The following is a 15,797-nucleotide window of genomic DNA, read 5'->3' as shown; positions in this document are numbered from 1 at the left end:
GTATGGAGCAGGATAAAAAGCTGCCCACTGACACTGATTTTCCATTAAACATGTCACTGATCACCATGCTTTTTTCCAAAATTACAACCCTCGTTTTTGGGAGCTTTTGCTCATTAATGCTACTTCAGGTTCCAGCTGCACATTTGTCTTCAGGCTTTCGTTTTTCACTTTCATCGCTGCTGCAAGGTAACACTGATGATCCCCAGTGTCACCCTTCAAGACACAGAGTAACGGCTGGTTGCTATTTATTCTCCTCATCTCCATCTGAATAGCCTCAAAGCAAACTGCTACAATGCCTGCAACATACACTCCCTAAAGAAAAGAAAAACACATTTTGCTGTTTGCCAGGCCATTGCCACACATTTAACAAATATATAATATTTCTGGATCTTTTCCGCTTATATCCTGTGAAGTGACTGCTCCATCTTGGTACTTTACATAAATGCAAACCTGAATCAACCAACTTACTAATACATAATTCTGTAAGTATGGATCTTCTCCTGAGTTTGTGCTCTGGGATTTGTTTTCTAACAGTCCTCATGTCACTTTGCAATGGACAATGTCAGGTTAATGTTGTTTACCACTTAATTTTGTATTGTACAAGACTAATTACAAGACTAAGGGTCTTCAACCATGCTAGCAGCCCTGTGTGGCTCAACTGTGCCTTGAGCTAAAAGCTAACATCAGCATGCTAACATTCTCACAATGACAATGCTGACATGCTGATATTTAGGGGATGTAATATTTACCATGTTCACCATCTTAGTTTAGCATGTTAGCTTGCTAACATTTACCAATTAGCACTAAACGCAAAGCATGGCTGAGGCTGATAGGAATTTAATTAGTTTTGCGAGTATTTGGTCATAAACGAAAATACTGGACAAATAGAAAATTTGACCTGGTGATGGTGTTTCAGTTTGGGCCGAAGTGGTTTACCAACTGATATTTCCATCTATGGGCGATCGTGCCTGAAAACCCCACAGTCTGTGCACTCTGTAAATACACACTATGTGACTGCTCTGTGTTGCTTTTACTGGTCTCTGTGCTAGCAGCCCGACTCTACTGATAACATCATGGCTCAGTAGAAAGTGATGGGCAATTTAGTCTGTCAGAAACATGGCTTTCTCAGATGATATTTTAACACATAAAAGAATCCAATAGAAGTATATCATGTAGGAATTATTCTGAAATTCTCTTTTGGTAATATTAATAATAACATGATGATATTTTTTTTCTGAAAGACCAACTCATGATTTCACCTGTTCAAGAAGAAGAAACCTTTGTTGCTACCGCTCATTAGCTATTTATACAAGAGAGAACCTTAATACACCTGATGCAGAGTGAAACTCTCCAAGCTTGGTAAAACATCCTGCCATTTTGGGCCTTTCATCCTTGGTCAGTCAACCATGCCAGCCTCGGATATGTTGTGCATGTAAACAACACTGTCTGAACGCGGGGCTTGAGGCGAAACCGTAAAAAGCAGATTTTAATCGCTCTGTACTCCCTGTCAAAATAATATATGTAAAATGCAAGACAGGTACGAAAATCCCTCTAGCTAAAGGGCTAAAGGTTGGAACAGACAACAGGAGATAGTTAAGGAGGAGGAAAACAGGCTTAATAGGCACCGTGGCCAGAATAATTCTTGAAATCATGACTGCTATTTTTATCACAGATTCTTTTCAGGGAGCTTGGAAACCAACAATTTACCTGTCCAGAATCTCTCTTTATATTGACAAGAGATGTTTTCATTCTAATTGGCAGTACAAGTGGGATGACCTCTTGCGTCATCTGAAAGAGGAAATGCTGTCATGTGAAAGCTCCTACAAACAAATCCAGAATAACACAACAGTTTTACAAGCAAGTCGTATAGATCGAGCTAGTAGGTTTTCCTTTTTTTTTGGCTGATTTTGTCAGGTTTGAGAACACGAGGAACAGCAGGCTACAGCAGGTTGTGCTGATTCAAGACCAGCTGTCATTAGGGACTCGATAGATTATTGTCTATCCAGCTAAGACCCCTCTGCCAATCCTAAATCAGCCTCACAGACAGACACAACAAGGTCAGAAAACAAGTCAGATCTTGAACAGCAGGTGTATCAAAATAACAGACCAACAGTCCAAGAACAAAGAGAAAAAAATGACTCCACTGGAACACTCTGAATCCAAAACAGTCCTTGTAGCTTGTATGGCTGCGTCTGCTGAGGAATGATTGGGGCAGTTAGCTCTAAAACTGATCCCAGCGCGACCATTAAAGGTCGTGGGAATGCAGAGGAGGTTATACTGGAAGCCCCATGGCTGATCTGGGTGCTGTCTGAAGGCAGGACAGGCAGGCACTGGGTGCAAGGGTGAGGAGAGGCTATAACTGCACACACACATACACACAAACCCACACACATGTGAATACAACACACACAAACATGCAGGCACATGACTCCACCCATAAGCCCTCCTCACATCGGTAACCTTGTATGTGATGTGTATGTGTGTTTGTGTGTTGGTAGCAAGTGCAAAGTGTAGAGTACTTATAGCATGTGTTTGTCTCACAACTATTCCACTGAATTCACATTTCTCAAACAGTTCTCCTGGTCCTCAGTGTTGGATTAGCAGGCTCAGTGTACTTGAAGTTCCCTTGAGGAGTGACACATCGACAACAGTAACAGTTTGTTGTTTTTCTCCCAAAGAAACACAATGATTTTTTCCAAACATGACACAGTGGCTTTTCTTTTAACAGGACGTAGTTCTCTCCACATCGCACTGGGAAAAGCTGAAGCAGTTTGTTTGTGTGTGTGTGTGTTTGTGTGTGTTTCTGTGTATGCCTGTGCACGCATGAATGTCTTTTTGTGACCATTAATGAGTGTGTGTAAGCCTGTGTGTTGTGTTCTTGTGTTTCTATACTTATGAGGACCGATATTCCCTTAGTACTTGCTAGAAAATCCTCTAAAATAAGGTCAATACAAATTTGTATTGACAAATTTTAATACAAATTTGTAGTTACTTAATTGTTGATACTTTACTGAATTGCTGCCTTGGCTTTAATGGGCAAAGCAAGTTTGTTCTTTGTAGCCTAACCAAAGGTTTGTTCAGGTGTTCCTTAATGTGGCCTTAATGTGTTCTGTTGGAAAGTAAAAAACACAATGAAATGTAATTCTATTGTCATCACAACCATTTAAGGTGCATTATTTTGGCTACATTTCTCATTTGCAGTTGTACTGTATTGTCTGATTTGAGGACAAATCAGTGCATATTGGTTGTTCTCAAAGTTGCTTAGTACTGTAAAAAACACTACATCTGTGAAGTGTAAAATGTTCAGTTTTTGTTCAAATTGTTGGACAGCCCTGGTTCCAACCTAAGATATTTTTGAGGCTGTGGTTGAGTTGTACTTAAGTGCCTTACACTGTAAACTTTGTTAACAAAAACTGATATTTTAAGCTTCATAATAGTATTTTTTTTTACAGACTGTTGTATTTGACTGCATTATTTTCTGCATAGAGTACCTTTACCAGGTGACAGAATTTTGCCTGTAATCCATTATTTTAAGGTTATGTGTCAATGAATATGGTCAATAAGTCCTCAATAGTATAGTAACCTTACTCTGAATACATGTATGTGTGTGCATTGCCTTTGCAGTGTCGAGTGTCTCGCTGACACCAGTGAGGTGAGATTAACGTCCATGAGAGATCGTCCAGGCTCCACTGTCTCCTCTCCTCTGTCCATCCTGTCAGAGGCTTCAGATGTGATCAAAACAACACAATCTCAAAAACCACATCAAAGTAGAAAATGAAACTAGAATAATATAATATTACAAAGACTACGACCCCTGCTTCCCAACTCTGCTCCCTTCGTTCAGACCCCCCATTTAATACATTAATAACTATAATATGTGACAGAGTTTGTCATCCTCTGCACAGTGGCACCTTTAGAATAGAATAATTTTTACTAATAATACAATTATTTGTTGTTGATATCAGAGTATCAAAGCTGTATGGCGGTAAGAAGAGATAGACAGGTCTAGTCTCAAAAAGCACCCTGTGCTCTATTGGAGTAAACATCGTTAATAAACACAGCACAGGCTCATGGGCCCTCACACCCTTGTAAGGCGTCTTAAATGTAGCGGTCCAGTATCCCTACGGAGTAAAGAGATTAGGGTGCCATTTGAGACTCGATTAGAGATACAGCGAATGTAAGCACTGGAAGCGGATGGATATGGCATGCATGATTTGAAAGGTCAATGCTGACATGGCTTATGGATGGCAGTTCTGAACTTTGACCCCTAACAGACCCTCAGGGTCTGCGGGGGCCCTTAATGTGCTGAGCTACATAGCTACTACTGCTGAGTCAGTGCACTGCTGGAAATCCTATGCCAAAAAGAGTATTTAGAGCAGCGAACCTATGATCTAAAGCTAACCTGGAGGCCATGATACACAGGAAACATTTTGAGTAATATTTGGCACCAAGTATGATTAGCAATATTTTGCTAATATATATTTGATCCTTAAGCTAACTCAAATAATTCTTAATTTAAATTTTTTTTATCCTACCTCTGCTTAAGGCAATATTATTTATCTCTAATTATACAGAAAGATACCCATCTAACCTAAAGTGAGCCAAAAAAGCAGCTAAAGGCTAACATGTAGCTAACATAGCCTAATGAGCAGAAGAGTACAGTCGTTGTTTTTTATCTACACCTGCTTCTCTTTTGCGTGAAGCATGTTATATCATTAGTTAGCTATTCAGCTGGTTTAAAAACATTGTTCCTGTGCAAATGTACTTTGCCATTCCTTCCTGCACTCCCACATAACACCCTTAAAATGATGTCTCTGCAACGCTGAGCATAAAAAGCCCTTGTGTGCTCCTGTCCTTTAAAAATTAAAAGCCCTTGCTTGGAGAAAAGCATTTTTTCCCTTTCACAGCCCATGACAACTGCTGATGTTGTAGTTAGCTTGCAAAATTAATATTTACAGGTGGAGGACAGCAAGAGCAAGTCCATAGCGATGCACGTTTGTCCCTTTAAGCTCCATTTTATGGCGTAAAGACAGGAGATAAAACAGCAGCGTCATAAATTAAACAGTATGACTGAGGTTTAAAACATCTTTTATTATCAGGGTAATAACTGTCAGAGTTGTGGTGTGACGGTATCAGCTTGGTGTTGTTTCATGTTTACTTTATACAAAACAGTGCAATGGTGGCTTAGGGAGGTAACGAAGAAAACAAAAATGCTTTTTTTTTCTTCCTCTTTGAGTTTCACGCTGACTTGTTACTCACAGTAGCAGAAAAAAGTTTGGGAAAAATGCTGTGAAGATTTATACAAGCTACTCATTCCACAGCTCTACTTGTAGCATGTTTTCTTTCTCACTGTTTTATGGCTATTCTGCCTTCTTGTTACTCAGTCACAACCCCTCCTCTTGTGTGTGTGTGTACATGTTACTGTGTATATGATCAGGTGTTATCCAGTGATGTGATTAATTCAATCTCCTGGAATTAGACAGCACTATTTATTGTTTCAGTGTTGCAAAGTATGCCTTTTTTGGAGATATAACTATTAATCCTTTGGACAGAGGTAGCGATACATTATCAGTGGAGAAGTGACTGTGTGCAAATAATAGCTACATATACAGTATGTAGTACGATCTTGTATCAGTTGAATAATACTGCAAAAAAGTGTGATGATGTGAAGTTAAATGACTGAAATAACAGTTTCAGTATATGTCAGAGGGAAAGTGATCAGTTCCCAGTCAATAACAGCACAGATACAGTATTTAACATGTAGGTTAACGTGCCAGTTTGATTTGTATATTTTTAGAAACAGAATAATCTCACAGACGTTGCAGCCCAACACCTCCCTCAATGCCATCAACAAACACTTTTCAGTCCTCTAGAACATTACTGCAAAACTGGAAGTTTATTGAAGTTTGAAATGAGATTGAGTCTGGCTCGTTTGTGCCTCTCATCTCTCACTTGATTTTATTCCTCAAATAACCACATGGATTCAAGCCTTCTGTTGTGTTGCCCAATCATAAACCAGCTCTTAACTTTCTGCACTGCTTCTCTCACAGGACTCGGATCACTGGATCATTGGCAGTAGAGCCTGCACCAAAATGTGAATCTCAAATTCATGTGTCTGATCTAGCTGATCTACTACTGAAAAAAAAAATCCAGATGTAAGATCTGTTAAGTTGTAACCCATCCATATGTGTGTATGTCTGAGAGAGAGCAAGAGAGAGAGATGAATGTAAATGTATTGATGTGTCTCTAGAATCTGTTACAGTAACATCTGCACAGGTGTTTGAAATATGATAAGGCCGTGACTGTCTGTGTATGTCACAACTGGGAGACATGTGAAAGTGTTTAGGTTTGTATGTGTGTGTACGTGTGTGTATTTGTGCAGTATGTGTACACGCACATGTAAGGGAGATGAAAAGGAGGAGAGGCTGTGAGTGACAGCTGAATGAATGAAGCACAAATCCTCTGAATAATGCAGTTCCATCTATCTATCTGTATACTGTGTGCCACATCCAATTTAGTTTTCAACAGATCCTCTGTTGGAGAGGAGAGATGTGTACTTTAGACTGAAGTGAGCATTTTCTCAGTGTTTATTTCTGCAGCTGAAATTTCTGACAATTGTTCTGGCAAGTAAAGACAACTTTATATTAAATTAATCTGATAGATATTCACCAAGAGGTAGTGGGCAAACAAAAAGTCCAACTCTTGTTTGTTTAATGTCTTTTTGGCTCTGCCTTAAAGCATATTCACAGCTCAGCGGTCTCCTCTCCACAGTACCCCGAACCAACAACCTCCAGAAAACTTAAACTAGTCTATGAGCGACACCAACGGAAGACAGGACCTAAACCTAGCAGAGTGTCCCTCAGAGGAAAGAGAGGGTGAGAGAGGTGTGGAGGTGGAGGTGTGCAGAGGATGGCAGTGAGGTGAGTAATGGGGCTACACAGAAAAATGTGGAAGGTGAGAGGTGATAAGTGAAGGTGGACAGACAGACAGACAGACAGACAGACAGACAGACGAATATTTGATCATCTCTTTAAGCTTTAGGTGAAAAAATAAATCGAGAGAAGACTTGTGTGGCTGAAAACAGGAGTAAAAGGAAGCACCAATGGTCTAACGTTACCATCTAAAAGAGATTCATTAGTTTTGTTGAGTTACACCTTTTCCCCAGTAACAACTGATCTGCAGTCAGTATAATCTCTTCCCTTCATAAAAAAAAAATCACTACACAGGTTCAACAACTGACCTGGGATCAGAGAGATGGGGGTAAGTGTTACCAGGAATGAGTTCAATTCAGTTTCAGTTCAGTCAGTTATGAAGTGAGCTTCTCCATGATTAAATAAAATCAATCAATATGAAAGGAGTATATATACATTATGTATAGAAAATAAGAATGAATGCCACAAATGTGCTGCCATAAAATGGACAAACTGCATCTTCAATTAATATTTTGAATTTCAGCTGAACTGAAAATGAATCAATGCCTCTCCTGAGGTGTTAACTTCCTCACTTTTAAATAGTATCGTAGTCAGAGAGACAGCTCAGAGCTCTAAGGCTGTTCCCTGCACTGATCCAACTCTGCTGCTATCCAAATGGTCAGGAGGACAGAGGTCAGAAGGTCAAAGATCACACAGAGTCTCTCACCTCTTCCCTCTTCTCCTTTTGTTCACATTATTTTCATTTTTAGGAGAAGTTGCCCCAGACGGCAAACCACTTACGATATGCTCTTAAAACATTTTCAATCCTGTTTCCCCCTTGAAAAAGCCAGAAAGTCAATTTATGAACATAAAAGTCATGAACATAAATTGAATGTGCCTTCATATGTAAGGAGTTACAGGTACAACTACAGTGATATGTGGTAAAGTGGAATTGGGAACAACTTCTCCATCAAAACTGACCCTGCTACACACACTGATCTCTCACAGGGCTCAGGATTCACAGTTCAAAGGCTAAAAGTTCACAGTTCACAGTCGAAGTTTATCAAACCCCTTTCCCACCCCATAACCCTGTGTGGCCCCTGCTTTTGCTCGCACTCCCCCTGTATTACTCATCATCATCCTCTTTGATGCTGTGATTAGAGCGATATCTGCAGCCAGCACCTCTCAGACAGGCGTGGTCCTGCGGTTGGGGTCCTTGCTGTAGTCTTTAGTGAGAGTGCTGCTCTGGAGGAACTCCCTCTCTGAGTTGAGCAGCCCGCCCATGCCAGCTTTGGTGCCGGCGTTGCCTGCCTCGCGTGGGTTCAGCGTGTACATGGGCATCTCGGAGGCGGCGGGCCCCGTGTAGCCGCCTTTTCCCAGGGGCGATGCATCACGACTGGGGGCCTCGGACGAACGCACACTGGAACGGCGCCTGAAGCGGTAGCGATAGGAGGGGATGCGGCTGAAGGCGGACTTCTTGATGAGCTCGGTGCGGGACTTGGCTCGTAGCTTGCGGTGCTTCTCGATGAACATGTGCACGGCCAGTACGCCCACCATTTCTGCCATGATGAAGGAGAGGGCGCCAAAATAGAAGGACCAGCCGTAGGAGTAGGACTTCTTGCTGTCGCTCTGGCCCGGGTCACCCGAGTTAGCTGAGATGTAGACGATAATCCCAATGATGTTACTGAGGCCTGGAAGATAAAGAAACAAAGAGAAATATAATAGAAGACTAAAGTGGTTTAAGTGTGAGAGTGACCGATGTGAGGCTGTAGTTAGGCACAGTGGTGCTTTGTGCTAAATGCTAATGTCAGCGTGCTAACATGCTCACAATGTCAACGCTAACATGCTGACGTTTATCAATGCTAATCATGTTCACCTTCATAGTGTACCCTGTTAGCATGCTAACATTTACTAATTAACACTTAAATCAGGGCCAGAGTGGTGCACTGGCTCTTCCACACAGCCATGCTGCTAGCGTGGCTAAAGCAGTCATAAATTAGATATCAAAGGGAGAGAGATAGAGTGGCACAGTAGTGAGAGCAAAAGCGAATGAAATGGAGAGGAAAAGGTTAGAGAAGAGCCGTGACGGAGAGACAGCCAAATGAAATAAAGAGAAGTAAAGGGAGGAAAGCATCAGAGAGAGGGAGTGGAGCTTGATAGAAACACTGGAGAGAGTCATTGCACACAGCTGGGCTCTCTTATTCCATATCATTAGTCCACAATACAGTGTTCATGCAGTGTGGTGGAACGCACAGAATGGGGACAATTAGCCAGCTGTAATTAACCAGAATCAGCCCCAGACTATTGTGGTAAATAATTACCAATTTGGCTTCATAAATTTACGACAAATCCCAATGGGACCCTACACATCCCACTGAACAGCAATTACAGGCTTTTGTGTGTCAGGGGCTAGAGCATAAGTGTGTGTGTGTGTGTGTGTGTGTGTGTTTATGAGAGACTGTAAGTGTCAGCATGCATGTGATAGATTATGTGTGTGAGTATGCATGTGTGTTTGCATTCTCACACCCTCACAGTGCATCACAGTGACACTGTGGTATTCTTGCTGACTGATTAATCATCTGCTGTGTCCAACACACAGCCTCTTCTGTGTGTTTTAGATGCCTAACGGGCTCCTTCAGCAAACATTTGAGTGCTGCATGTCCTCCGTCTCAAGTGGCTCCACAGTAACACAACTACACACACTCAGACACCTACACACAACAGAGCTTGTTGCTATCAAAAATGCAGCAGCCATCCTTGTATTTAAATATTGACTGGTTTATTGTATTTAACAATTTTGTCATGATAATGAACATGAGTACATTTAAATATTAAAGCTTGCTACACTTTCTTCACAAGTAAAACAGTTCTCATTTCACAAAAGTTAAAAAGAAGTCAGGAGGCTGCAGGGCCTTTTCCTATTGTTCCCCATTCCTCTGGAACAACCTCCCTGCTGACATCAGACTGTCTGACTCTGGTGAGGCATTTAAATCCCAACTTTATGCCTTAAGCACATGAGCATCCAGGCTGTGTGCCTATTTCTCTCTCTCTCTGTCTTTTTTGGATCTAGATCTTTGTCCTCCAGGAGTCAAGCCTCCTCCTAGTCTCTCTCTCCTTCTCTCTGTTTGTTTCCTTCCCCAAGATATGTGAATGGTTTTGCCTCATGTATTTTTTAGTAGTGTGTCCTTTTTTCCGGGTCTTCACAGAGGAGAGAAGGTTGTGTGGCTCTGATCTTATCTGTTAGCGGCACCTGGATGTTGCTCTGTATCCCTGCAGATACCCCAATATCCAATATTCTTTATTATTGTTTGCAGTGTATAATGTTGTCGTCCTGATTGTCCATACTGTAAATCTACTTTGCTGCTCTACTCTGTACACACAACATCTATTGCATGCCTCTCCAGCCTGGAAAAGAGAACTTAAAACAGGATTCAAAAGAAGACACAAATTCACACAGACACACACATATGAACACACTAACCTGCAGAGACGAAGAAGATTCCAGCACTGAGGATGACGTTGTGTCGGCTCCGGTAAAACTCACTGGCGGCCACACAGAGCCCCCCCAGGAACAGCAGACCCACACTCATGATGGGGAAGATACTGGAGGCACGCACAGCACCTGTACACACATGAAAAAAAAAGAGTGAAAACACATTCATACCTGAAAAGTACAGACAATTTTACTGTGTGAAGATCTTGCCTTTCAAACTTACAGAATGAACTGATGATGATGATAATTTGTGCTGGAGGTGCAGAGTGGAAGAGGGAATTTGGCTCAAAGGTGTGGTGATGGTTCAATTCAGCAGTCTTTGACTCCTGATTTATGTTTTGGGGACAGATCTAAGATAATATATATCAAAACATGCATTTTCAGTAATGGAGATGCGAAGATTAAAAAACAAAAATCAAAGAAAAGAAAGGGAAAAACCTCCTGTGAATTTGACAGTTTCAATTCATTTTGATTAGGCCCCTCTCTGTTTGTGGGTTACTTATTTGTTCCTCATTTAATTTATTTTTAAAATTTGCTTACACCATGTTTTGTAATAATAGCTTCTCCCTGAAATGATGTCAAGAAGACACTGGTATATTTTAGCCACAAAAACAGGTTTTCTGAAAATACCACCATTATCTACTCTGCATTTTATAAATGAATGCAATTCCCATTTTGTTTTAAATCTGATGGTTTCTTTTATGGGACCATTCAGGAAGAACACACATCTCAAAATAAGCAAAAGGTCCATGTAATAATCAGATTTTCAGAGAGGAAAAAAAGAGAGAAAACAACCATTTTCATACCATTTATGTACAGTCAAAATCCCCATAATCCCTATCAAGAGATGAATACCCTGAAACTCTCTCAAAGCTGAAAGTCAGCACTTTAATGTCATAGTCACTCTTTCATTTCAAATCCGCTGTGATAAAACAATGAAAAATGTGTCACTTCACACACATGCACAAACATGACACACACACATGCACATGAGCCAGTGTGCTGCTACATGCTTGACTGCGTCTGAATCCAGAACATGTTAAAGCATTCAAAGGCCTTGAGAGAGAGAGAGAGAGAGAGAGAGAGAGAGAGAGGGAGGGAGAGGTGGATGTAGAGGAAAAAGATGGACTAAAACCAAGACAGATGGAGAGTCACTCTGACACATATGCAAGGCAAAATAATAAGTATGAAGGCGAGGCTGCAGTTGGAGTGAAATATTTGCCAGAACCCCATATGTGTGCATGATGCGATGGCATATTGAAGGATATTTGCAAACAGCTTGTCATGCAGATCAGAGCTGTGTCGTATTTTTAGATATGTGCCTAAATGTAAACATTTATAGAGTACATATCCAACATATAATGTGTTTCTAATTGTAAATCTGTTCTCTTAATGCCTTTGTTTTATTACATTCCAAAACATATCCAGTATGACTGACAGCTACCATGACCAGTGGTGCTGTGTGGATGAGTGTATAGGCCCCGCCCCTGTGGCCCACACCCCTGGGCTGTATGAAATACCGGTCACTAGGTCCCTGCTCCCCATTGGCTGGCCATCTCTGAGGCCTGTGATCTAATTGGCTGCCTGTGGGGATGTTGCTTTGTGTTCAGTGGAGCAATGAAAAAGATGCACAGGCTGAATCCATTTTCTTATTTTCCTCTCTCTTTTTTTGTTGTTGCTGTTTTCTCATTCCGTCCATCTTTACTCTATGTTTACTGTGGAAGGAAAAACAGAGAGAGCCCCCTCCTTTCTGTTTTCCACTAAGCCATCCTTTCCCTATCTTCCTGGCTGCATCCCTCTCACTTCTGTCCTATTACTCTTTTGATGCATCCTCCTTTCTCCTTTGTCATTTTCTCATCACAGCAATGTCTTTCCCTTCATTTTTCTTACGTATTTGCTGATAAAACTCTGGAATTTGTTTGTACTTTTATCTCTTGCTCTCTCCATTATACCCTCTGTCCATCTATCTCCTCCTTGTTTCTCCAGGTGAAAACTAAACAATATATGCAGGATGTTTTGTCCATCTATTCATTATTCATTCTCTGTTTTATCCATCTCATCTGCAATGATTTACTCTTTGCTGTATGTACACAGTTAAAAGCTTCTCTCCACAGAAGTTTCTTGTTCAAATCAATTCAATTCAAACACAGGATGATAATAATGGGGGTGTTAAAAAAAGTTTGCTCTGTGGGTGGTGCTAGAGGAAAGTTCACATGATCATTAAAGAGGTATGCCAAGGATTTCACTTTGCCCTCCATAAAGTTGGGGGATTTACACAAAGAATGATCAAAACTGAAGCAGCTTTAAGTCTCCATGGTCAAGTTCCAAAACACTGGATCCTACACTTCCCATAATTCAGTTTGACAGTGTCTTTCATTAGACTCTCCTGTCTGCAAATGCAGATATACAACTGGATGTAAGAACTGGGAAAAGGTTGGAAATAGGTTTGAATAATCAAAATACATTGGGTCTGAAATATATTAAGATATCTACTGGTATGTGCTTCATTTGGAGCATCATGTTTACTTTTGCAAGGGTTACAAATTTTTTTTTGGGACCTAAAAACGGGCGGGTAAAAACAGAGGCCAGCTGCAAACATTTCCATGTCTGTGTATCCGTGTGTACACGTGTGGTGTTTGTGTATTCATATCAAACTTACGGAGGAGGTATTCAGCAGCATCTGCTTCATAGTCAGCATCCTCTGGAAAGTGATCAATCTTCTTACACACTCCTCTGAATGTCCCTGCAGAGGAGAAACACAGATCAGTTCAATTTAGATCTTTATTGTCCCACAAGAGGAAGTAAGTGGAATACTATTTCTTTCACTTAAACACACACACACACACACACACACACACACATACACTTGACAGTTGAAGTCATTGAATCAAAATGAGCATCGGATAATTTATGCATTATGCATTTAATGCAAAATGTAAAAAAAAAATATGTTGTTATGAAAGCAGCAACCATAAGCTTTGTTGGCTAGGTAGCAGTACCCACTCAGAAAAACTAATGTAGAGTTTGAGTTTGCACCAGGCAAGGGGTAACAGCTACAGTAACAGCTACTTTCTTTAATAAAATGAATCAGTCATGTTTTGGATTTAACAACTCATTAGTCAATCACTAAGTTGGACGGTTGGATTTAAGGATTTTTGTCAATCAATAATCTGTCATCTTGTGTGATTGCACTGCATCATATCGAATTTTCAGAGTGAACATACACATCCTGTATGTAGACAGTAATAAACATCAAAAGCAGAAAAACCAGCAGAGAGAGAGAGAAAGAAATAGAGAGAGAAAGAGAAAGAGAGAGAGAGAGAGAAATGACAGATGATGCAGGGCAGGGCTGTAGCCTTCAGGCTATGTGTGGGAAACACTAATGAAAAGCCTTATCACACCCAGCACACAAGCACACAAACACACACACACAGACACACACTGATATAAACTAGATACAGAAGACTGAAGGCTTTTACTTACATGCATGATTGATAGTGTTCATGTATCAGTTTAATGAGCTTAGTTGATATGTGTGTAAACTTGATGTCTGCATTTTACTAGCTGTGTGTGTTTTTGCATCTTAAGTGATGTATGTGTGTAAGTGAGTGTGTGTATTTGTGTTGTATTGACTAGGATGCAGTCTCCTATGAGCGTGCCGTGTGTCAGGCAGAGTGACTCATCCTCCTTTGTACAAGACCTCCTCAAACACACACACACCAAACATCCCTCAGCTTCCCTGATGCGCGTGCATGTGGAAGTATGAGCATGAACCTACTGTATGTGTGTATGTGTGGCTGTTTGTGTGTGTATACACTGCATGTAGCTTCTTATCCACCCATCATTCAGTCCCATTCGCACATGGTCAACACCACAGGGGATATGAGAGAAATAGAGGGGGAAAGGGGGGGACTGAGGAGAAGGATGAAGGGGAAGAGGAGATGAAGGAGGATGAAGAGAGAGGAAGTGCTGGTTGAAAGGGTTTTGGTGGTAAAACGGCACAGGGGAATTAGAGAGAAATGAGAGGATAGAGGCTGGCGATGAACAAATGAACGACTCAACCTAATTGCTTATTTGCATATGAAGAGGTTCTTTCCAGTACCCACACTCAGAAAATCATTCATAAATTGATTCATCTAGCTCATGCAGTCAGGGATAGTAACTAACCTCTGACTGAGACTCTGACTGACAAAAAAAGAGGTTTGTACCCTACAGTCTTTGACATTTAGATTCAACAAAGTAAAATTCTGTAAAATGTTCATATGAAGCAAAGCCTTTGACACTGAAAGACAAACCACTTAATCAACAAATACACAAAAGTACATGGATAACATGATCTTTACATGGCCTTTTAAACAGGCTATTTGTAAGTTTTCTCCGCTGTGGAATGTAGTTTCTTGCCAGGTGCAGGTGGTGGTGATCGTTACTTGCCAAGAGTTTCAGCCAGTTGTGCATTTACAAAAAAATGCAACCACCAAGCACCAAGCACCAAGCACCATTAATATCTGGAGATTTGATTTTCTCACTGTTTACTAGGCCTGAATAATTTTGGGAAAAAATCTAATTACTACAGATATTGCGAATGCGATTTGATTTGTGATATAATTTTGAAAGTAAAGCTTCAGTCAAGGATTCACTACATACATGTAAAACATGTGATGGAGCATTACCATTTAAAATATAATTGAAATATTAACTACTCTGTGTACTAATCCAAAGATGAGTATGAAAATATATGAATCCAAAATGCATTTATTCCTACAAAAAATAGTATAGAACATGCACATGAACCAAAGAACAATTCTCACAAAACAAACAGTAGCACTATGTTTGCTTGCCTTCTTTGAAGTAACTTTACATTGGTCATACTGCTGCCTGTGGTGATTTTTTAAATGCTGATACACTGAGGGGGAATGACAGGAGACTGACAGGCACACAGAGGACAGACACGGCTGATTAAAACTCTGTGGGATTTGTCCCGGTAGAAAATACTAAATACAAATACAAACCTAACTTAGTGTTAGCTAGTTCATTCTATCATTTTCTCTCTTCTTTCTCTCTCTCCTTCTTGGCTCAACTGGGTATTTAGCAACTTTAGAATATCAGCATCAGTAACGTTATATATATATAACTCTCTCTCTCTCTCTCTCTCTCTCTACACACACACACACACACACACACACATATATATATATATATATATATATACAAATTCACACACACAACTTTTCAGTGGGATCACTTTGTTGTTGGTTTTGGTCTTTTTTATAGGATTTGTTGACAATAAGAAAAGTACAGAATACTGCTTGCTTTTTGCTTATGCTTTATGCCTGTCTGCTTGTCTTGTTTAATTGGACGATAGAAGTTGTAGTGGAGTCATAGTAAGGTAACTG

At 40.5% G+C, this 15,797-nt stretch overlaps 1 protein-coding gene across 1 annotated transcript in view; it reads right to left on the bottom strand.

Moving 5' to 3' along the window:
• Window positions 1–519: 519 nt before the first annotated feature.
• The window catches only part of cacng3b (calcium channel, voltage-dependent, gamma subunit 3b), a 28,158-nt gene continuing 12,880 nt past the window's right edge, over window positions 520–15,797 (bottom strand). Inside the window, exons 3-5 of the mRNA XM_018672868.2 lie at window positions 13,064–13,147; window positions 10,393–10,533; window positions 520–8,602 (exon numbers count right to left, since the gene is read on the bottom strand). Of these exons, the coding sequence (XP_018528384.1) occupies window positions 8,097–8,602; window positions 10,393–10,533; window positions 13,064–13,147 (731 nt within the window). The 3' untranslated portion in view covers window positions 520–8,096. The remainder of the gene's footprint in view (window positions 8,603–10,392; window positions 10,534–13,063; window positions 13,148–15,797) is intronic.

This window comes from Lates calcarifer, linkage group LG11, assembly GCF_001640805.2.
Source record: "Lates calcarifer isolate ASB-BC8 linkage group LG11, TLL_Latcal_v3, whole genome shotgun sequence".
NCBI classification, from domain to species: Eukaryota; Metazoa; Chordata; class Actinopteri; family Centropomidae; genus Lates; species Lates calcarifer.
Note: the sequence above shows the minus strand (reverse complement) of the source record. Positions and strands in the feature narration are given on the sequence as shown.